A 23,534-nucleotide genomic window follows, 5' to 3' on the forward strand; every position below is an offset into this window, starting at 1 on the left:
CACTATAGGTCTGTCCTTTCTCTCAATCACAAGTCACACTCATTAGTTACCTGTGAAAATAAAAGGTTAGTTTACAATTGCAAGCTCTTATCCCGCTCAGAGTCAACTATGAGATTTTTTTCTCTTCAATTTCAGCTTCCAACAAGTCTTCTGTAGGAACAGCTTCCCAGGTACTAGGGTCGACGGATGCCTTCACTCGAGTATAGTGAGTCCAACCTTTTTCCGCAGTTCCTATGGCTGTTTCAGTGGTTAGTAGTACTTGGAAGTGTCCTTCCCATTCAGGCTGCAGTTGATCCTTTCCAGGTCTGAATCAGGACCCAATTTCCCACGGGTCCTGAGAGATGACAAAGAGGACAACCCCAGAATACAGTTCTTAAGAAAACTCTCTTGTTTCGAATTGTGGTATCTCATCCCTTCTGCCCAGATAGGGTAATCCGAACAGCATCTCATATGGTGAAATTCCTATATTGTTTCTTGGTGCTGTTTGAACCTGCAGGAGTGCTAAAGGTAAGCATTTTACCCAAGGAAGTTGGGTTTCTAACACTCATTTAGTTAATTGCTTCTTTAATGTCTGGTTCATTCACTCCACCTCCCCAGAAGAGGAGGGGTGCCAGGGGGTGTAAAAATCCCACTCAATCTCTAAGGCCTGCATTAACCCTTGCAGTACTTGTGAAGGGAAATGACTTCCTTGATCTGAATCAATGTTTTCAGCTATCCCATATCTAGGGACTGTTTGCTCCAGTGATACCTTAGCCACCGTGTTCGCAGTGGCAGATACGGAGGGGAAAGCTTACACCCATCCAGTCACGTGGTCAACTAGGACAAACAAGTACTTAAATCTCCCTCCTTTAGGTAACTCAGTAAAGTCTACCTGTATACTTGGGAAAGGTCGAATCCCTGGCTCCCGTCCCCCTCTAGGTTAGTTACAAATGACCTTTTTATTTGCCTTTTGACATATGGTACATCCTCTGCATATTTGCTTCACTAAAGTGTATATTCCTACACAGACATACTTTTTTCTAGAACAACATCACACATTGCTTGCACCTCCCAATGACTCTCTTGATGTAAAACATATTTGCCTCATTGGTGCTTTATTCAGCATTTCTCTCCCATCAGGGAGTATCTGTTTTCCTTCAAACTTCGTGGCTCCTGATTCCTTAAAAAAAAATCTTTCTCTTAAAACTTTTTAGTTCTTTCTTAGTTTTCAACAATTCCCTGAATCCTCTCTGGATTTATTCTCCGTTTTCCCTCAGACATTAGATGCCTTAAATACCTGACTTCTCTTTCTACGTATTGTAATTTATTTTTCAACACTCCCAAGCCCTGCTTTCCCAGAAAGTTGAATGGCTTGTTAGTGGCTTCCTTCACAACTGTTTTCTCCTGTCCTGACAATAAAAGATCATCTACATATTTGTAACAGTAACACGTCCTCGGGGGGTTGGAATTGCTCCAAAATCTGTTCTAGAACTTGCCCAAATAAATCGGTGGCCCTGTAAACCCCTGAGGTAAAACTGTCCATCTGTATTGTTGCTTCCACCCCCATTTCAGGGTCTTTCCACTCAAAGGCAAATATATCTTTGCTCTCAGGGCCTGAGAGCCCTCCATTAATACCACTGTTATTCCAGTCTAACAATTTACTATTTGAATGCCCAATTTCATCATCAAATCCCTTCCCAACAAGTTAGTCCCTGCCTTGGGTACATACAATAATTGCCCAGAGATCATTTTATCCCCTAGTCTCAGCTTGGTATCCCCCAAAGGTGGCACTGTTATCCCAGCCCCTTCTACCCCCATCACATTTAGGGTTTCATTAGTTAATTTAATCCCTGATACTTTACAGGCCAGTAATGACCTAGCTGCCCCAGTGTATTGGGTTTGATGGCAAGGTTCGGGGGGGGCTGCAGTGGCAGCCCCCACGAGGAGAATCCAGAAACCGCCCCATGGCAGATAAGGGACAATTTCGTCCGGCCCCAGAGGGGCCCACCGCTGCCCAGAGCCAAGCCATGAGCAACACAGTCCGTGCCTCTGTGAGAGCACATCCTTTAAAACAAAAACAAACAAACAAAAACCTGCTGCTCAACAGCAGCTGGGAGAGCGAGGAGTGAGAAACCTCCCCGCAGACACCAAAGTCAGCACAGAAGGAGGGGGTGGAGGCGCTCCAGGCGCCGGAGCCGAAGCCCCCTGCGGCCTGTGGAGAGGCCCCTGGTGGAGCAGGCTGCCCCCCCTGCCCCCCCCCTTCTCGATACTTGGGAACCTGACCAAACAGCACAGCAAATATACCAAGCACTTCCCCGTGCAAGGACTACCGCACACCAAATTTCCCTGGTGTACTGCCAAGCACTTCCCTGTGCAAGGGCTTACCATACACCAAATTTCCCGAGACTCTTCCTTTCTCTCCCTTATCTCACACTTCGTCTGTCTCCGGCTGTTATAAGCGAGACCACGCAATTTTCTGGTCGAAGATAATTTATTAATTAAGTAAGCAGGCACAAGCAAAACAGCGCTGGGCGGCTGGGGAGTCTCCGCTCCACCACAGCACGCAACTTTCCCTTTTCAGTGTCGCCGTTTTATAGCATCCAAGTTTCGGCTTGTCAGGACTTGTTGAACCTTCTGAAGCTGTGCAGTTCGTTGTTGGGGGTCGTTGTTTTTCTTTCAATGATCATGCGTTGTGCTCGTGTTCAAGGGGGAGGGTAGTGAAGCGGCAAACAGTATTTCACAGAGTCTTTGTTTTACCAAGGATGTTTATCCAACACCCCCACCCCACTATCTATTTGCTTAGTCTTCCCCCTTAACAAGGTCGTAAATTGCAAAACCTTATCTTCTCAGCAGATTCTCTGAATTCCTTTTAAAGACAATGAACAAACACCCACTAATTTATCACAATCCCTCCTTTTTCTTTTTCTAACATATTTTGTTCATTGATGAATTTTTGAAGCACTTGTTTGCTGAATATTAAAGTTTCTGCGTCATCCTCCTCCTGTTCAAGAGATTCATATTTCGCACGCACAAGCATAAGGTGAGCTGCCTCTAATCGGTTTTTTACAATCGCGATTACTCGATTGAATATACATGGTCCAAAAGTCAATGCTAATATAAATAACAGTAAAGGTCCTGCTATGGTTGATAGCAAGGTAGTTAGCCAAGGCGAGTAATTAAACCAGGATTCGTACCAGTTTTGGTGGGCTTCATTCTCCCTTTTTCGTTTTTCTAACCCTTCTCTCAATTTAGTCATTGTGTCCCTTACTACTCCAGTATGATCAGCATATACACAACACTCCTCTCGTAGGGCTGCACACAATCCTCCTTGTTGTAGAAAAATCAGATCTAATCCCCTATGATTTTGTAGTACTACTTCAGATAAGGATCGCACAGATTTCTCGAAAGCTGATATAGATTGCTCGATATGGGCCAAATCCTCATCTACAGCAATGCGTAGAGAGGTAAATTCTTGGCTTTGTTTTACCAGAGAGGTAATTCCAGTTCCGGCTCCTGCAGCCCCCAGAATCATCAGAGTGGCTAAAGTAACAGCCGTAATAGGCTCTCTCTTCCTTAAGTGGTTTTTTGCCATAGCATGTTGGATGTACATATACTCCTCAGAATGGTAAAGAATCCTAGGTATAATTACTACCTGTACACAGAAATCATGAGACGAGTTGAACAATTTCAAAGATAAGCATGGAGTTACCCCCAGAGACGAACATACCCATCTGGTGTTATCTGCTGGTATTAACCATTTTTCTTTGTCTAATTGTGTAACATTTTCTGTAATATTGCATAGATGGAACTTCTCACCAGGGACCGTGCCTACGCACCTGCCATTCCCAGTTACTTCCGTTAACGTTATTCCTACATCCCTTCCCCAATTGCATTGTGGGGGATCGGTTTTGTTTGAACGGGTGGTCTCTCCCAGATCCCCAATGGCGTCGTAATATGGGGGCCTTATATCAAGACATAACCAGCAAGGTCTAGGCACGTCTGGATTTGTTTGATTCAACAACTGATAACTAGCATTCATGATTCTCCATATGTTATTCCCGGTCACCCCTTCATTTCTAATCCCGTACTCCGGGTTTACTGATTTATTAGCAACCTCCAGTGGTTTAGGGCTATTAGGAGTGTCCTGGTTCCAGTTAGGACAGAGTTAATTTTCCTCCTAGTAGCTGGTAGGGTGCTATGTTTTGGATTAGGATGAGAAGAGCGCTGATAACATGCTGATGTTTTAATTGTTGCAGAGCAGTGCTTACACCAGGCCAAGGACTTTTCGGCTTCTCGCTCTGTCCTGCCAGCGAGCAGGCTGGGGGTGCAGCAGGAGCTGGGAGGGGACAGACCCAGGACAGCTGACCCAAACTGGCCAAAGGGGTATTCCATACCATCTGACGTCATGCTAAACAATATATAGGGGTGGCTGGCCGGGGTGGGGGGCCGGCTGCTCGGGGATAGGCTGGGCATCGGTCAGCGGGTGGTGAGCAATTGCATTGTGCATCACTTGTTTCATACACATTATTATTAATACTATTATCATTATCATTATCACTATTATTATTATTATTGTTATTATTATTTTCCTGTCTTAATAAACTGTCTTTATCTCAACTCACCAGCTTCACTTTCCCGTTTCTCTCCCCCATCCCAGAGAGGGAGGGGGGAGGGTGAGCGAACGGCTGTGTGGTGTTTAGCTGCCAGCCGGGTTAAACCACAACAAGGAGTTAGCATTCTAAAAGCTTGTGTAGGCTGAATCCTCAAAACACTCCCCGACAGTTTCTGATTTGGTCCCATCCGTTGGGGACTCTTTGTCTCTTCCTTCTTTATATAGATGATGCCTCCCCTATCAGTCCCCCAGCAGTAGTTATCTGCTGAACAACTTGGTGATCTTCCCATCTAATCAGGCTCCATTTAAAAGGTTTGTGAGGGTGCACAGACCCAGGAACAGTGTAAACAATCGTACCCATTACTATGTATCGCAAAAAAAAAAATAAAAAAATGGCTAGGGCCCATTTTCCAGAGTTCTTTACCTGGCCACGTAATTCCCCACCGTTTCACTCTCTGCCTCGCTTGTCAGTTCGGTTGCAGCGAACTACAAGGTGCAGGTTCTTCTCGGCAGCAGCAGTGTTCTTCAGGGGAGTTTCTCAGGTAACCGCGACCTTTTTCTGATCAAACAGGGTCCCCTCTCCTCCTTTTTTTACGATACATAGACAGTTAGACCATACTTATCGAGTTCGTTTCAACGTGAGCTTTAAGTCATCAGGGCCTGCGACCGCTTCCCATTCGCTTTTCTGGATCGGTCCTTTCACGGGACTGGCATGCGTTCACCCCTTCTCAGCCGTCCGGATAGCCGTCTCTGTGATAAGTAAAACAACATAGGGGCCTCCCCACCGCGGTGTTAAAGACGTTTCTTTCCATGTCTTAATTAGAACCCTATCTCCAGGTTGTATCCTATGAATTGCTATATCTAGCCACCAAGCCTTTCGCTTGCAACTCCCTCCGTTGGTTCATAAGCTGTATTAAATAAGGTTTTAATTGGATATCCTGTACCTGGGGGTGATCAGATGGCATCTCTAAATCATAAGGCATACCATACAGCCTTTCAAAAGGTGAGATTCCGACATCGGCTCGGGGCTATGTCCGGATATTCAATAGTGCAAGCGGTAAACATTTCACCCAGGAGGATTTAGTCTCTATCATAAGCTTTGTTAGTTGCTTTTAATTTCACCATTCATTCGTTCTACCTTTCCCGAACTCTGAGGATGCCAGGGAGTGTGATATTCCCATTTAATTCCCAGAGCCTTCATCGTGTCTCGGGATACCTTTGACACAAAGTGTGGGCCTTGATCAGAGTCAGTTGCTTCTATTATCCCGTATCTGGGTATGATGCTTTCTAATAATATCTTTACCACGGTTTGAGCTGTGGCCCTTGCCGTAGGGAATGCTTCAACAAAGTTTGTGAGGTGGTCTACAATAACTAACCAGTTAGTTGAGAAGATAAGAAGATAAGGTTGCTGAGAAGATAAGGTTGGAAGTTCAGTAAAATCTAATTGAATCTTTGCAAAAGGTCGATGTGCCAATTCTCGTCCTCCTCCCGGGACCCTTTTTCTCATATGTTGAGCATTTACCCTCCGACAAGTTATACAATTATTTATGATCCTCTTTGCTATATTATAAATCCCTATACACATATAATTTGTGGCAAATTGATCCACCAATGCCTGGGTTCCCCAGTGCATCTGTTCATGAAATCTCCGTAGCACCCTCATAGCTACTGATTTTGGTAACACTTCCCGTCCATTGGGCAGTACCCATTTCCCTTTATCGTTTTTTTTTTTTTTTTCGAACCCCCATTTGTGTCATCTTGTCTTCTTCTGTAATAGTGAAACAGAGTAAGGGGAGGGGAATGGGTCCATTCGACCACAGGGAGTTAGCCGGCCCGCACTTGTAGCAGTTTTTATAAGGCGGGCTTTCTTCCTCAGAACAATTGCATTCAATCCCATCAACTCCCCATTCACTCCAGCAATCATAACATGGAAATTCCTTTAAGTCTTTCCCACAGTATTAAGTATTAAGTATTAAATTAAGCATTATTATATATTATTTATATATTATATTATTAATTATTATATTAATTATTATATATTAAGTATTAAGTATAAGTATTAAGTATTTCCCACAGTCTGGGCAATCTTCCCTTGTTCTTATAATTCTTATACTTATTAATGCTGCCCTTTTTGCCTCCTGATCTGCTAGATTATTACCCCTAACCTGAGGGGTGAGGCCTTTTTGATGCCCTTTTATATGTACTACGGCAATTTCTTTGGGCTCTCTGATAGCTTGTAAAACCTGGGTAATCAATTCCTGATGTATTAAACCCTTTCCTTGTGAATTGATGAGCCCCCTTTCTTCCCATATTTTACCAAATGTATGTACTACCCCATAAGCATATTTTGAATCTGTATATATTGTACCGCTTTTATTTTTCAACAATTTTAGGGCCCGCAATATGGCATATAGCTCGCAAGCTTGGGCAGACCAGCTAGGGCTCAAAGGTCCAGATTCCACTATCCCAAATGTTTTCCCGTTTACTAACGCGTATCCTGATTTTCGCTTTCCCTCGACTACTCTCGAGGAACCATCCGCATATATCTGTTCACCGATGGGTAATTCCACCTCCTCTAGATCAGGTCTCAATTTCGTTTGCTCTTCTATATTTCGGAGGCAATCATGTCCTAAGGACTCATTTGGTTCCCCATAAAGAAATTGAGCAGGGTTCTGTAGGGAGGTTGTTTCTAATGTTAATTTTGGAGAGGAAATCAAAATTCCTTCATATTTTAATAATGTGGCGTCAGTGATCCATTTCTCTGCCTTCTGTTGCAGTACCCCGCATATATTGTGTAGAGATATTACTTTGATTTCCCCCCCCAAAAGTGATCTTCTGTGCTTCTTCCACTAACAAGGCAGCAGCTACCACTACCTGCAAACAGTTTGGCCAACCCCGGCTAACCGGATCCAATAATTTAGACAAATAGGCCACAGGTTTTTTACTCCCTGCCCATTCTTGGGCCAGCACTCCGTATGCCGTGCCTGCTGCGCTGTTCACAAAAAAAAACCAAAACGGCCTCCTTAACACTGGGGGGGGTACTAGTTCCTCCTTTAACTTGTTCAGTCGTTCCTCATCTTCTTTTGTCCATTTGAGTAATCCATCCTTATTCAGCTTGTTATATAAAAATTTAACCTTTCCACTGTAATCTTCTATCCATTGTCTACAGTATCCGGTCAACCCTAACAGTTGCCGTACCTGCCTTTTAGTTCGCGGGGACGCTAAAACCAGTATTCCACTGATTCTGCCTGGGTCTAACTTCTTAGTCCCCTTACTTAACTGGTGACCCAGGTACTTTATCTTTTGCTCCACAATTTGTAATTTTGCCCCTCCTTTTTCTTTTAAAGGGTACAGAGGGTACAGATTAACTCGATTCTCTGAGCCAATCCAAAGGCTCACATATTCGCTCTCCTCTAAACAAAAAGGTTCCTTTGCATTTACATGAATGTTTAAGGCTTGGCAAACCCAGTCTTCAAACGACCCAAATATGGGCCAATAATTTGCCTACCTCCCCAAACTTCAACACAATAATGAATCATTTTTACTTTATCCTTTCCCCGCCCAAAAGGGGAATCACTCCAATTCTTAATCATTAACCCCAGCGGACTATCTGGGGGAATAGGGGGCAACCTAGCACTAGGCATTACCCCACCCATGGGACCAGAAGGCTTACTCTTCTTCTGTCCCATCTTCCGGAGTGCCTTCACACACACACAGAGCCGCTTCCCCCTGGTCGTGGCCCAGTCCCTCGCAGGATGTGGGAACCGCACTACTGAGGGGTCCGCACTCACTTCGTCCGCAACTGGACGTCTCACGCAGACGCACTCCGGGATCACAAACCCCAACCGAAAGGATCACCGGCCTATGCTTACCCACCCCGTGGGTCTTCGTACGGTCTTCATGCACAAAGATTGCTTGGGGTTACCGGTTTTATTTGCTTCTGCCTAATTTTAGGGTTCGTCGGTGAAGGGCTCGAGTGAGGCTTTCCGTTCCAGGGGCCGCCGAAATCGGCGGGGCGCCTCCCCTAGAGGGATTCCCAGTCAATCCACCTTCATCCGAGTCACGGCACCAAATTTGTTATAAGCTATAAGCGAGACCACGCAATTTTCTGGTCGAAGATAATTTATTAATTAAGTAAGCAGGTACAAGCAAAACAGCGCCGGGCGGCTGGGGAGTCTCCGCTCCACCACAGCACGCAACTTTCCCTTTTCAGTGTCGCCGTTTTATAGCATCCAAGTTTCGGCTTGTCAGGACTTGTTGGACCTTCTGAAGCTGCGCAGTTCGTTGTTGGGGGTCGTTGTTTTTCTTTCGATGATCATGCGTTGTGCTCGTGTTCAAGGGGGAGGGTGGTGAAGCGGCAAACAGTATTTCACAGAGTCTTTGTTTTACCAAGGATGTTTATCCAACACCCCCTCCCCACTATCTACTTGCTTAGTCTTCCCCCTTAACAAGGTCGTAAATTGCAAAACCTTATCTTCTCAGCAGATCCTCTGAATTCCTTTTAAAGACAATGAACAAACACCCGCTAATTTATCACACGGCCGCGCCCCTCGCGGAGCTACGGAACCACGGATCAGGACTCCACACTCGCTTCGTACAAAGGTACGTCTCAATCACACATCACACAGAGTCTCACCCGACCCCCAAGGCAATACTTCATATTTCTTACCTTGGTCTGTGCACAGAGTTACCGGATCAATTCTTAAACCCGGAGTGCCTACCTTCTTCCCTTCCCCACTACTTCACGGATCCTGCCTCTTTAATCAGTCTCGGGCCCTCTGTCAGCTCTCCGCAGAACCGCCACCGCCGATGCACAGGACCGCTGAAATCAGCGGGGCATGCCTTCCTGCTGCTGCGGCGGTGGGGCTCCCCGGTAGGTGACTGGATCCCGGACGAGCCCCCAAATTGTGAGAAACACTCCGTAGCCAATAACTTAGGCTCAGGCGAGGATCTCAGTGAAGTAGTAATTTATTCGCGATTGCAATGGCAGGCGTCCCACAAGCAGGAGCGCGCACCCACTAGTTCCAAAACACAGTTTATGTACTGTTTGATGACAGGACCCTCCCCTGTTTCCCCACTGACTGGGTAATCCAGGTTCACAATCTACCTGATGCTTCACAGACAATGCATGGCCTTCAGTTGCCGGCCTGTTAAATTTCAAATTTCTTTTGACTTTTTTACTATTTGAAGTGGTAATGTTTCTTCACTTCTCTGACTTGACACCGTGACTTTCACCTAATTGTTCTAAGGAGTCTGGTTGTCTGCATTTTACAAGGTCCCCTGCTAAGTTTTCTTATCACTGCAAGCATATCTCAATACCCCATTCCTTACCTTTAAACAATGTAACTCTGCAATAACAAAATTTTAATCCCACACTTATACTGGTACAGTCTGGAGTAAGTTACTTCTCATAAATGAGGTAGGCAATATAAACTGTATTGCCCTCAGATAACTGAGTGAGGAAGCTACTTTTCTGTGCATCACAAGTTTTAAAATCCTTAAGGAGAGGAGCACTTGGCTTTCAGTCTGAGGTAGTAGCTAGAATAAAGCAGAGTTGAGAGAAATGCAAGGAAGTGCACAGAGACCCTGCCCCAGTTCATCGTGGACAAGTGGCCGCAGCACATGCTTGCAGTATGTGAAAACTGTGTGACTTCACAGGTGGCCTGGCTGTCTCAATAACAGCAGATCAAGTTGACATCTTAATTGCTACTCCCACAGAGATCTAGCAAAGCAGCAGCTTGTCTGACCCTGTGATCCGGGCCCAAAAGGTGCAGCTGGCTTCATGCTCTGCAGTGTGATCTCCTCCTCTGTGGTGCTGTGACCAGTAAAGCCCTTTCAACTCCAGTAGTTCACGTACAACTGTACTGTCTGGTCTTGTGGCTTTGCCCTCAGCCTTCCTGAATGCCCTCTGAGAGGCAAATTCAACACTGTTCCGTCTCCTTCCCTCTTTGAAGGCTCCATATATTGTTTCCTTCTGAGAAGCAGCTGTTGGCTGGTGCCAAAGCCAGCTCAGTGGCCGAGAGGAGCGCTTTGGGGCATACGTCCAATGCCGAGAGAGAGAGAGGGTGAGACATGCAGCGAGGAACCTGACAAACACCAAGCAGAGTGATGTGCAGCTCTTCTGTGTAAGGTGTGTGGCAACAAAAATGTTTTTGCACAGAGTTACATTGTTTAGAGGGAAGGAATGTGGTATTGATATGCTTGCAGTGATAAGAAAGCTTAACATATGACCTTGTAAAATGCAGACAACCAGACTCCTTAGAGCAATTAGGCGAAAATCACAGTGTTGAGTCAGATAAGGGAAGAAACATTACCACCTCAAACAGTAAAAAAGTCAAAAGAAATTTGAAAAATAACAGGCTGGCAACTGAAAGCCATGTATTATCTGTGAAGCATCGGATAGGTTGTGAACCTGGATTACCCAGTCAATGGGGAAACAGGGGAGGGTCCCGGTCATCAAGCAATAAAGTATATAAACCGTACTGTGTGACTAGTAGGCGCGCTTGTAGGACACCCGCCATTGCAATTGCGAATAAAAATGCTACTTCACTGAGATCCTCGCCTGAGCCTATGTTATTGGCTACAGAGCGTTTCTCACAGGTGTGTCCAAAGTTGCCCAGCATGACTCACTTCCCCACAGCCTAGTGCCTGCTTGCTTTGCCTCAGGAAGTTGGGCTGCATCTGGGTAAATCTTGCAGCTTTGGCTGTGTTAATTCCCATTAGCCATTGGTGTTGATTGAGCTATTGATTCTGATGTAATGGTGAAAACGACCTTTGCCCAGCAAAAGGTAGTTTCCAAAAGTACTTGAAACTCTCTTCCTGATCCCCACCATGTCAGCTGCTGCCAGGAAGGACAGCGAAGCTGTCTATGTAGTCCTAGGCTCTGGACACCCTTCCTTGAAGGTAACATTTGCCTCTGGAATTCACAGTGGAAACACCGAGGCTGAAGAATAAGACCTCATTTGGGGAGTGATGGGTTTGAAAGTTAGATTGGCTCCAAATTGTGCTTTGAGCACTGACTGCTGCTGGTGGGTGTGTAGCAGATAATTTCATGAGTGTGAAGATAGACTGCCCTGCCCAACAGGCAATCAGCTGGAGGGCTCCAGAAACAAAGGGCAACTCTGAGTCTTTGTTATGCATAACGTCAAAGGGGGGCTTACAGATGGAGTTATTCAGGGAAATAGGCTGTGGTGTTCTAAGGAAGATCTTGTGATGCTCTTGTACCTGCTTTAGCTGCTAGACTAGGTTATTGAGTGCGCCACAAGCATCCTGTAGTGGGGTTTTAGCTGATCAATCAACAAATATTCTCCAGCTCGCTCTAGTTTCAAAACAGCTCTCTTCTCAGGATAGCCCTGAGAAGGCCCTCTGTGTTAAGAGCTGCCTGAATAATCATGCATTTAACATCTTAGCCATGTAGGATTTGCATTGACTTCTCAAATTAAACAAACAAACAAACAAAAAAACACACACACACACACAAAGAAGCTGTTGATTAAATTCTGTGGTTGCTGGATGAAGACTCTGGTTAGCATTGTTTCCTTGTGCATATCCGAAAACTTGAGGTCTTCCTACCAGTTACTGTGTACCGGCATTGTGTATTGTTATCAGTGTACTACCCAGCACATCTAGACAAGTGCCATGCTGGCTGTGCATACCCAATATCATAGTATCCCTTTTTAGAGCAACAGGGATTAAACTGAAGAGGATCAGTGTGGTATTTCCAGTGGGAAGGGCTATTAATGCCAGAGGAGGCAGGATGTGCTCAGTGGGGCTGGGAAGGAGCAGTCTTGGAGTGCTGTGATCTACAGCATGGCTTTCCTAATCAACCTGGTTGCTTCTTGGCTATTTGGATTGTCAGACTCTGAGCAAAGTTATTTATTCACTTGGTCAATTCTTGGCGCTATAAAATACATTTTGCTGTCTAACATAGCAAGTGTCAGCAGCGTGTCCCATACTGCAGAGATAAGACTGTAGGCTTATGCAATGCTATATGTATTAAGTTGCTAAATCAATTTTAAAATGTTTTTCAGGTTCTAAATGGCTTCTAAGAAGTTGGGGTCTGACTCTCATGGTAAGTGGAATTTGGTATCCTTGTCCTATCAGTAGGATGAATCTTACTGTTGCTGCTGAGTAATGTCCTGGCCATCGAGACTAATCTGTTCAGCCCCTGACTGGCTTTTTTGTTAGGAACAAAGTGCCTTGGCTTCCTTCTTGCATATCTGCTTGCTAACGCTGTGCCTGTTCTCTGGTTAAACTGAAGTTCAGCCTATGACTATCCCCCATCATCCCTGCCCCTCTCTTATGAGAGAGTGGCTGAGGTGGAGCTCAGCCGCCCACCTGAGTAAAACCACCACGTTACCATCGAAACAGTGGCTTGGATGTTACTTTGTATATGTTGGTTTTGCTTTTTGTATTGAATTTACTGTTAGAAGACAAATCGAGTCTTTATCTATTTGAGTATTCAGGTAGTAAGGTCATCTATTTAAAAAAAAAAAAAAAGTGAAGGATTCTTTACTTTCTGGGTCAGTTTTCAAGTTTTCCTAGACTAGTACTGTTGTGATTGGGCTGAATGCTATGAGCATCAGTGTTTTGCTTCAGAAACACTTTTTTTTTCTATTAACTGTCCTAAAACAGTTGGTGTCTCTTAGCACATGCTTGATGTTTTTGTAGCAGGATTGTATTCAAGAGAAGCATTGTATTAGAAATAGAATAGCATTGTATTAGAAAATTAACATACTGGAAAGAACCAAGAAAGTTTTTATTCCTTAGTCTAGGTGCTGAGGTTAAACTGACAGCCATCAGTTCAGCTCATCTAGTCTGGGTGCACTTAGGTTTTTTACTGTCCCAAAACAAGGGATGTTGCTCTGTAAATACCACAGAGTGTGTTCTATGGCTAGTGTGTATTTCAGGCAAACAAGAAGGCTGTGGAAGGGGAGGTGTCTCCCACTTACTGTGTCAATAGGTCTAATAAGACAAGTATTTGCATACTGAGCAATTTGGGCTGTGAGATTGGTGCAAAGAGGTAATTGTGCTTGGCTTGTGTGCTTGGATCATCCCAGTTAGAGCTGGACTTGTAGCAGTGGGACTAACCAGGGCATGGTAGCAGCAGGCAAGCTTGACTCTGAGCCTTTAGGAGGAGATAAGGCTGTCTCTGACCTGGCTGTGATGTAAGTGTAAGCACAAAGGCTGCCACAATTGCTACTTCTGCATAAACACGCACTGTTGTATCCAAGTTCTCACACTGCCAGCTCAAATACTGTTTGGGTGTCGTGGTGTTGGTGGCCAGCGAGGTGCAGTTTGAGTGCTGTACTGTGTACTGCTTCTCAGTAAGGACCAGTGAAAATACTATTATATTCTGCCTGGAGCGCTCTTTTGTTTTGGTAGTATGGGTGCCATGTAGGTTGTTCAGCCTGAGGGTGTCAGGGCTAGAGGAAATGCCCTCTGTGTCCCAACAGGGCTCTGGGACCAGCCAATGCAGTTTATAGCACAAGAGGTCAACTGATGACAGCACATAAACATTTGATTCCAAATTAACAGGATATTCCTGTTCTCAAAAGCTGCTTGTCCTCTTGGAGCTTGTGGCTGCCTTGTTGTAGATGAGTCAACAGTGAAGGAGCACAAATAGTACTTAAACTGTCATCCAAGTATGAAAATGGGTCACATAAAAATGGCAAGTCACAGCTCACTGAGCAAGAGGTTAGTCACCAAACATCTTACATTGCCACTAATGTCTTGTTGGATCTGTAGCATTCGGAGCAAAGTTACAAATGATAACAAAAATTTGGAGTGTTTGTCTAGTAATATACAGTCAAAAACCTTGTATGTAATTCCAGAAGGTTAGACCAGTTAATCTAGAAACTGACTACAATTTATGTTATGGGTTTTCTCGCACTTCTTCACAGCAGCTCATGGAAAAAAAAAACTTTAGTCTGGCTTCTTGGAGGAGCTTGAGTTGTTGGTGATTCTGCCTAGTGAGTTTGCAGGGTGCTTGAAAAGTTTTTGTCCTAAAACACTATAAATACTACACGTAAGTGACAGATGTAAAGCACAGATGGAGGACCATGGAATAAGTCTGTGGCCTCCCACTGGAGTGATCACAAATCAGACTGGATCCAGTTAGATTGCCTTGTTTGGAAAGTCAGAATTGCTACACTGAATGTTCTTGAGCTATTTCACCGTGTTTTGTTTAAAGCAGATCTCCTGGACTTGGGGCTACTTTGTCCTTGTGACCCCTTCTGTCCAAATGTTACTTTCCACTTGTATGTCAAACCTTTTTTTTTTCTTAGCTGCTCTACAGCTGGGTCATTTTAAAACTTGCTTTGAATATAACAAAAACTGATGGCTCCTTCTATAGAGGCATAACAGAACGCAACATTCAGGAGAGCTTCAATTTCTGGTTGTGTAGGCATAGTGTTGTCATGAGGGAAGCTAAGATGCTGGAATATTAACTTCAAAATCTGCTCAGCGATTGGAGTGTTGTAAAATATAGTTATGGACTAGAATATTCTTTTAAAAAGAACAAAACTGAAGCAATGAAGTCCAGGCATATTCAGTGTGTTTCTTATCACGCAACTTCCTTTGTATTGAGTCACATTGTGTGGTTGGGGTAGCAGAGAAAGAGTAGCTGCCAAATACAGAAACATGAGACTTAACTGAATGCATCAAATTTGTATGGTTTTTGATACAATTTCTTCTTGTGATCTTAGGGCCTTTCAGTTATCTCGATGACGTCCCATTTAAGATAGGAGACAAATTTAAAACCCCTTCGAAGGTTGGATTACCCATTGGTTTCTGCCTGCCTGATTCTTCTCAGCTTGTCAGAGAAGCCCAGGTAAGGATGGTTTGTGCACTTCTGCTCTTTCCTCTGTGACCCTAGGTCTTCAACGTGCGATGCTGTGAACTATATTTTTTATATATATATATCTTCACTGTGCTATACTGTTATTTCATAGTCTGCTAGAATGTAGAGGAAGATAATATTGTAAGCCATGCAAAAAGTTTGTACTACTTGTCACTATAAAAAGGCTGATGGCATTTATTTTAGTGTATCTACTCCAAAAAACCCACAGTGTTTTTGTGTAACAGGTAAGGGTTTAAATGCTACCCTGACATTGCTAAACTAAGTTGTAAACTAAGTTGCTAAACTAAGAGGAAAGATGGTAATAATTGAAACACCCATGCTATGGCATACCCTCAAACAGGGTTCTACAAGTATGACCATATTCTGTGCTATCTCTGTTTTCCAGCCAAGCTGGGGTTCAAATACAGTACGCCTGGTTGGACTGCAACGCCTCGAATAAAATGATGTGATCATGTAGGCTATGCCTTGCACAGAACTACTTGGCTTTTTTACAGTTCTGGTGGGAGCTATTCAAAGTAGTAACAGTGCATTGAGGCTAAATTGACCAAAGCCATGTACTTAGTATTTCATGTGTCTAAACGTGTGTTTGTATGTATACAGCTATGATAGCTCTGCTCAGATGGCAAAGTGTGGAATGAATAGTGCCCAGCACTTCTGCCAGTGAGTTGTGTTTCAAAATCACCTTGCTGATAAATTATATGTCCCATCTCTTAGAGCTAAAGGAAGGGAAAACTACTTAGTATAGAGTTGAGATAGGTCTCCAGGTTCTCTCTGGAGCCTGCTATGGGATGGATAGCACAGTGTGAGTCCCAGAAAAGCCCAGCAGAGGCGTAGCAAACCTTCCTGACTTGTTGCTCTTCAGAGCTAGGATGTCTTATTACCCGTTTGGTTATGTGACATCATCCTGGCAAGCAGGCTGTAATTCTTGTGAGTCACAGGTAGGTTACACCCTGGACTTAGCTTTGTAGGCTGTGTTCTCTGAATGTTTTGTCATGATATGGAGGGCGCTAAGGGCATCTGGTCTCTGTAAGATATTAAAGCTTCACATGTATTTAGTGTGTTCAGAATTTTGTCCTCTCAATCAGGCTACCACAGTGGCCTGTGCGCTGGTAGTGAGTAGCTTATCTAAATGTCTTATGTGCTAACCCAACCCTGAAGGAGCTGATGTCAAATGAGAAAAGCTTGTGGGATCCAGTCATGCCAAGAACAGTGGCAAAATCTGCTACTACAGGAAGTTGTTGTCAGAGTAGCCAGCACATCCCCTTTGGCTGATGAGTCCTTAGCACAGGTATGAGAATGCTGATACCTCTCCAACCAGTGGGTCTAAAACTAGTGTCAGGTCCCTTAGGAATCTTTTAGGGGGAACTGATAAATACCTTATTGCTCTTTGGATGCAAAAATTACTCTTCTGTAGTATTGAATGCCTTGTTCAGTGGTGCCAGATCTGGGTGTGACTGTCCATCATGTGTGACATCGCTGTCACTGACACTTCAGGCTTCCACTGACTGCATCTATTTTCTTGTTGGAAGAGGGGGAGAGAGTTGTGAAACTGATCTTGTGATCATCAGTAGCTCTAAACAAAACTAAATGTAGGATGGACACAAAATATGAGATTCTGATCCAGACTATAGCCAGATTTTGCTGCAAGAGGTAAAATGAACTACTGCTGGTGTCTCCTAGTTTTGCCATTCTGTAGGTTATAAGAGATGCTGGGGAAAAATTGTCTGTCTGTGATGAATCATGTAGTTCTTGCTCTGTGTTACTTGTGTTACTTCTGCTGTAAAGTAGTAGCTGTGATTCTTATAACTTGTCTTTATTTTTTTCCCTCTTTCCTTCTCTACCACTGGTCAGTATGACTTCTCCCTGGAAAAGAAAACAATCGAGTGGGCTGAAGATATCAAAAAAATTCAAGCTGCCCAGAAAGAAGCTGAACGCAAGGCAGAAGAAGCAATAGCAAACTCAAAAGCAGCCCCAGAGGACAGCAACAGAATGGGGTTCTCAGAGGGACCTTGCCCTGAGGCCATGCCTCCTCCTATTAACCCCATCCTCGCTGGTCTGCAGCACAATAACATTCTTACTCCCACGCCAGCCGACAGCAGTGCTGTGAAGCAGAAAGTTCTTAGTCCACCTCGCCCCAAAGCAGACTTCAACCCAGCTGATTTTGAAAGTGAAGAAGACCCATTTGACAAACTGGAATTAAAAACTATCGATGATAAGGAGGAGTTAAAAAACATTCTGGAAATCCATGTCGGTACTACTGGGCCGGTTGTTGCCCAGCTGTTAGATAGCAGTTTGCCCAAAGGAGGGTCTGAGTCTGTGTTGCAAGATCAGGAGGTTCTGGCATTCATAGAAAGGGCCACGTTGGACTTCAAGCCCCTTCACAAACCCAATGGCTTTATCACTTTGCCACAGTTGGGAAAGTGTGAAAAGATGTCCTTGTCTTCCAAAGTGTCCCTGTCCCCCATCACTTCAGTGAGCAATATCAAATCCCTATCCTTTCCTAAACTCGACTCCGATGAGAGTGATCAAAAATCACCAAAGCTCATGAGCACTTTTCACAGCACTACCTGTCTCCACAACGGCACTTTTCTCAGCTCTTTGCAGGCCTGTGCTCAGACTAAAGCTAGCAAACTGAACGGACACCATGTGGTTGGTCTGTCTGCTTTAAACGAGGACAGTGGCATGGAGACATCAACGTTATCCTCTTCAACCAGGCTGCCTTCCCTGGCTGTGTCAACAGTTCGTACGGAAGAAGAATCGTCTCAAAGCACAGCGACCACGGTAAACACGCGGTGGATTAAAACTGAGTTTGTGGGGGAGATGTGGAGGTGTGGAGGCAAATGTTGATTCTAAAATGTCCCGTGGCTTTGTATTTAATTTCATTTAATGTGTGGTGTGTAGATAGGACAGGTCACGTACAGTAATTCTTTTATGTGGCAAAATCATCAGCCCAACAGGTCTTCATGCTGACAGTTGTGAACCTCAGGCTACTGCTCACAGGCTTCTCCCTGCTCCCCTCCCATCTCTGAAACCAATTCTGGTGACTTTTTTCAGCTTCTCAGCTCTTGTTGTTCATAGTTATACATAGCTGCATGCCTTTTGAGCTAACTGTAAGATTTCTTCCATGGTTTCTTACCTGTGAGGATGGGAGGATTGCTTTTTGGATACCAAAAGCAGTTTTGAAGACCATCTCAGATTTACAGATTTTGGTTGCTGTACAGCTCTGAGACAGGAGTTTGAAGCTTTGTTGCTTCTAACTTATAGCAAGTTCTGAGAGTACTTCGGGGACACCTAACTTGATGCCATCTGTTGTGGCTTTGTGAGTGGGAGTCCAGATTTGAGTGAACTTGGGCACTTTTTTCCAAAGAACCTAAGATCTGGGCACCAATACTTATGAATTCTAATGGAAACTGTATAGCCAAATCTTCTAATTAGCTCTAAAATGTGAGATTTGGAAGGCTGCTTCTGTCCTGTGCGCGGTGGTTTTGCGTTCTTGCTGGTGTACTGTAGGTTTTTGTGACACCATGTGCTCTAAAACTGGTGATGGTCCTTCTCTTCCCACTGTTCTTTCATCTCTCTTCAGGCTTAAGTAAATGCAGTATTATTTGAGAAATGCAGTATTCTGGCAACTAGCATATCCCTCAGAGCATAGCAGAATAGGTGCTTATGGATCACTAGAGCAAATTCAATGCTGTAAGCTTTGGCAGGAGCAGCGGTGTGCTGAGCAAGTGCTTGCTGTTACAAATCACAGGTTTGAGGGGAGATTGCCTCATTGTATGAGGCTCAGAGGTGAAGCCTTGGAGCATGACGTCTCTAGGGATTAACATGAAAGATCACTTACCACTAGGTAGATGGGCCTTAAGATAACCAAATTATCACTGCAAGTACTTAAATCTCTGTGCTAGATTAAATCCTAGTGAAGACCGAGAGGGGAGGTGTGTTCTCGACAATGCTGTAAGGGAAGGTACAAAAGGTTTTAAAAACTAAAAAAGGAATTAACAAATAGACTTACTAGGAGACGTAATAAAAATCATCACTTGAAACTGTGTGTTTTGTAAGTAGCAAGCCAAGAAATAGGTATGTTGACAGAACTAGTTCTTTCTATTGAATTTCCAAGGCTTCTGAATATGCTTGTTTCCTATTTCCACAATAAGGTCCCAGTGGCTGGAAAAGGACAGCAGAGTTGCAAGAAGTTGAAGTATAGGCAAGGACCGTAACAAAAATCCTCGGAGTATGAAAAGGATAGAGAAGGAAATCAGAGTAAACCATGTGGCCGACAGAAGGAGGACACAATCCTCCTACTGCAAGATTGCACGAGAAGAAGCCTGGTGATTTTATAAAGCTTCAATATACTTCTGTCCCAGTGTGTTGCACAGTGCTGTTTACATACATGTTTTTTCCCTCACAAGTTCAGAAATCATAACTTTGGATTTGGAGTTACCACTGGAGCATGTTTTACCAGTAAATTGGATCTAAGGGTTTTTTGGATGCAAATAAACTTGTGATTTCTCTGCTGCACTGATTCTGGCCTGGGTGGTTCCCTTTTTCCTCGCGGTATTTCTTGAAGCTCACGGGTTTACTTTTTGCAACTTTGGCAGAGGAAGAAATGACTAGCGAAGACAACCAGTTGAAATTAAACAATTGTTTAGAGACCTGAATTTGTATGGAATGTCTTATTTGTGGAAATATTTGGTTATGGGAGGATGGACACTCCCGATGGACCATTCAGAATGGACACGCTCCCAGATAGTGTACAAAGTCCCTAAAAGTAGGAACAGTGTGCAAGCATGGGCTGAAAGCACTGCATGCCTTCTTGAAAGGCACTGAAATGCAGGCTTGAGTCTTAAGGGAGCACAGCTTCTGAGTGGCCGCCAGCTCTGGCTTTGTCTCCTGCAGTTCCTTTAGGTGATTCTGTCCTCCACTGGAAGTCCTTTGATCATGAGCACAGGTTATCAAGCTCAAGTAGATCAAGGAGCTGCTTTACCATGACTTGAATCCCTGGTGTCAGAAACAGTTTGGGTTCTTCTCGCTGTTGCATTAATAACAGAGCATCGTTCATTTGGAGTATTTGATAACCAGCTGATTTTAGGGCTATTCCAGACCCCTATTTCACTGTATCCCATATTCTAGTGCTTTATGCTCTGCCAAAAGAGTCTGGAGAAGGGTGTAATTTGAAGAGCTTTCAAACCCCTCTTACGACCATCAGGACCAGGTTCTTAGGTAAACCAGTCTATCAAACTGCATGTGATTTCTCGTGCTTTGTCTCCTGGAAGAGAAATTGAGTGGCAATGTAGAACAAACCCCCTCGCCTCCCCCAGTCCTTCTTGGGGCCCAAAGAAGGACTTTCTGAAAGAAGTGGCCAAGTTTTCAAGCAATTGATGTTGGCTGAAAAATATTAAGAAAGGCCATATACTGAGGGTTTTGGCGATGTGATTTCTTGCAGCTTCTTCTAATTCTATTTATTCGATTCTATTTAAGTCTTCCTGCATTTTAAATGTGCAGACCTTGGGCAAAGTAAAATAGAGTTGTTGGTTGGTTGTGCCCCTTGGCAGACCAGTTCTGCAGAAATGGAGCAGGTGTACAGCCCTGACACAGGTGGGTTTCCTTGCCAGGCTGTTTTGGAAACTGAACAGGCAGGACAGAGGAGGCCTCTCTGAACTAGATGTGCTACTGAAAATGGGTAATTTCTGTGCTGTCTGGCTGGAACTTCTCAAAGAAGGGCCTGCTCCCAATTGCTTATTTTTCTTCTGCCAGCTGTTTAATTAACAATTAACAGCCCAAGTTGGATATGAGAAGTTTGATATGAGTGATGTGAAACAGCCCTTTGAGGTGGCTACTTTAAGGTTCCTCTTGAAGTAAGAGCACTTAGCTCCTTTTCAACCCAGCAAAAAGTTTACTAAGGGAAATGTGGTTTAACCCGGCCAGCAGCTAAGCACCACACAGCTGTTTGCTCACCCTCCCCCCTCCCTCTCCGGGATGGGGGAGAGAATCAGGAAAATGAAGCCTGTGGGTTGAGATAGAGACAGTTTATTAGGACAGAAAAGAAAGGAAAACAATAATAATAATGATACGTATATACAATGTCCACAGAGTTTGTGTAGTCCATGACTGACTTTGGGCTCCATCTGTCACAGCAGTCGTTCAGGGCAGAAGAGGTGGTGTGTGGTGTTGGATCATTGCATGCTGAAGCCCGTTCTCGTTCCATCACACCACTGTGCTTGTCCAATTCTATCAAAATTCATTCATCATTATCTGCGTGGCTGTTACTGTGATACCATTAATGGGACATTGGCATATAGCAATCACAATGGTGATGACATACAGTATTATATAATAATTAACATACTACAACTCATGGGCTATTCTCACCCAGTATTAAATCCCCTTGAGGTACACACCGGACCTTCCCATTCTTTTGCATCACCCACCAAGTGCATCCAGGTCCCTGAGCAAAAGCAATTCCACGAATGGGTTTGCCTTTTCCTGAGGCAGGAGTAGCCCAGACTGTTTTACCCAGCATGTTTCTTACGTGCACTACAGGAACTTTATCCCCTTCTACAGTGCGTAACAGGTTTGATTGGGCAGGTCCAGCTCGGTTGGCAGATCCCCTAGTACTGAGTAACCAGGTGGCCTTTGCCAAATGCGTATCCCAATTTTTGAATGTCCCAGCACCCATTGCCTTCAGTGTAGTCTTTAACAGTCCATTGTATCGTTCAACTTTCCCGGAGGCTGGTGCATGATAGGGGATGTGATACACCCACTCAATGCCATGTTCTTTGGCCCAAGTGTCTATAAGGTTGTTTCGGAAATGAGTCCCGTTGTCTGACTCAATTCTCTCTGGGGTGCCGTGTCGCCATAGGACTTGCTTTTCAAGGCCCAGGATAGTGTTCCGGGCGGTGGCATGGGGCACAGGATATGTTTCCAGCCATCCGGTGGTTGCTTCCACCATTGTAAGTACGTGGCGCTTGCCGTTGCGGGTTTGAGGGAGTGTGATGTAAGCAATCTGCCAGGCCGCTCCATATATTTATATTTCAGCCATCGTCCTCCATACCAAAGAGGCTTTGACTGTTTGGCTTGCTTGATTGCAGCACATGTTTCACAATCATGAATAACCTGTGCTATAGTGTCCATGGTCAGGTCCACCCCTCGATCACGAGCCCATCTGTAGGTTGCATCTCTACCTTGATGGCCTGAGGTGTCATGGGCCCATCGGGCTATAAATAATTCACCTTTATGTTGCCATTCCAGGTCCACCTGAGCCACTTCAATCTTAGCAGCCTGATGCACCTGCTGTTTTTTTTTGATGTTCTTCAGTAGCCCGATTCTTGGGCACGTGAGCATCTACGTGGCGTACCTTTACAACCAGGTTCTCTACCCGGGCAGCAATATCTTGCCACAGTGCAGCAGCCCAGACGGGTTTGCCCCTGTGCTCCCAGTTGTTCTGCTTCCATTGCTGTAACCACCCCCACAGGGCATTTGCTACCATCCATGAATCAGTATAGAGATAGAGAACTGGCCACTTTTCTCGTTCAGCAATATCTAAAGCCAGCTGAATGGCTTTCACTTCTGCAAACTGACTCGATTCACCTTCTCCCTCAGCAGCTTCTGCAACTCGTCGTGTAGGACTCCATACAGCAGCTTTCCATCTCCGATGCTTTCCCACAATACGACAGGACCCGTCAGTGAACAAGGCATATTTCTTCTCATTTTCCGGTAGCTTGTTGTACAGTGGGGCTTCTTCAGCACGGGCCACCTCCTCCTCTGGTGATATCCAAAAGTATCTGCCTTCAGGCCATTTCATCATAACTTCCAAGATTCCTGGGTGATTGGGGTTTCCTATTCGAGCCCGCTGAGTAATCAGTGCAACCCACTTGCTCCATGTAGCATCAGTTGCATGATGTGTAGAGGGGACCCTTCCTTTGAACATCCAGCCCAGTACCGGTAGTCGGGGTGCCAGGAGGTGCTGTGCTTCAGTACCGACCACTTCCGAAGCAGATCGAACTCCTTCATATGCTGCCAATATCTCCTTTTCAGTTGGAGTATAGCGGGCCTCAGATCCTCTGTATGCCCAACTCCAAAACC

The 23,534-nt window shown here is 44.6% G+C and overlaps 2 protein-coding genes across 17 annotated transcripts in view; both read left to right on the top strand.

Moving 5' to 3' along the window:
- Window positions 1–23,534, top strand: part of LOC308184746 (ubiquitin-associated protein 1-like) — a 92,752-nt gene that overhangs the window by 29,178 nt on the left and 40,040 nt on the right. For all 15 annotated transcript variants that reach the window (XR_013942895.1, XR_013942896.1, XR_013942897.1 and 12 more), the window contains exons 2-4: window positions 12,622–12,662; window positions 15,298–15,422; window positions 17,304–18,233. Coding sequence is in view for 7 of the 15 variants with exons in the window: in XM_080572180.1 (XP_080428306.1) it covers window positions 12,629–12,662; window positions 15,298–15,422; window positions 17,304–18,233 (1,089 nt within the window). In the remaining 8 variants the exon portion in view is untranslated. The remainder of the gene's footprint in view (window positions 1–12,621; window positions 12,663–15,297; window positions 15,423–17,303; window positions 18,234–23,534) is intronic.
- Window positions 18,121–23,534, top strand: part of LOC308184771 (ubiquitin-associated protein 1-like) — a 73,986-nt gene continuing 68,572 nt past the window's right edge. For both annotated transcript variants that reach the window (XM_080572300.1, XM_080572303.1), the window contains exon 1: window positions 18,121–18,233. The gene's annotated coding sequence lies outside the window, so the exon portion shown is untranslated. The remainder of the gene's footprint in view (window positions 18,234–23,534) is intronic.

This window comes from Anser brachyrhynchus (assembly GCF_964034855.1).
Source record: "Anser brachyrhynchus genome assembly, chromosome: W".
Taxonomy (NCBI): domain Eukaryota; kingdom Metazoa; phylum Chordata; class Aves; order Anseriformes; family Anatidae; genus Anser; species Anser brachyrhynchus.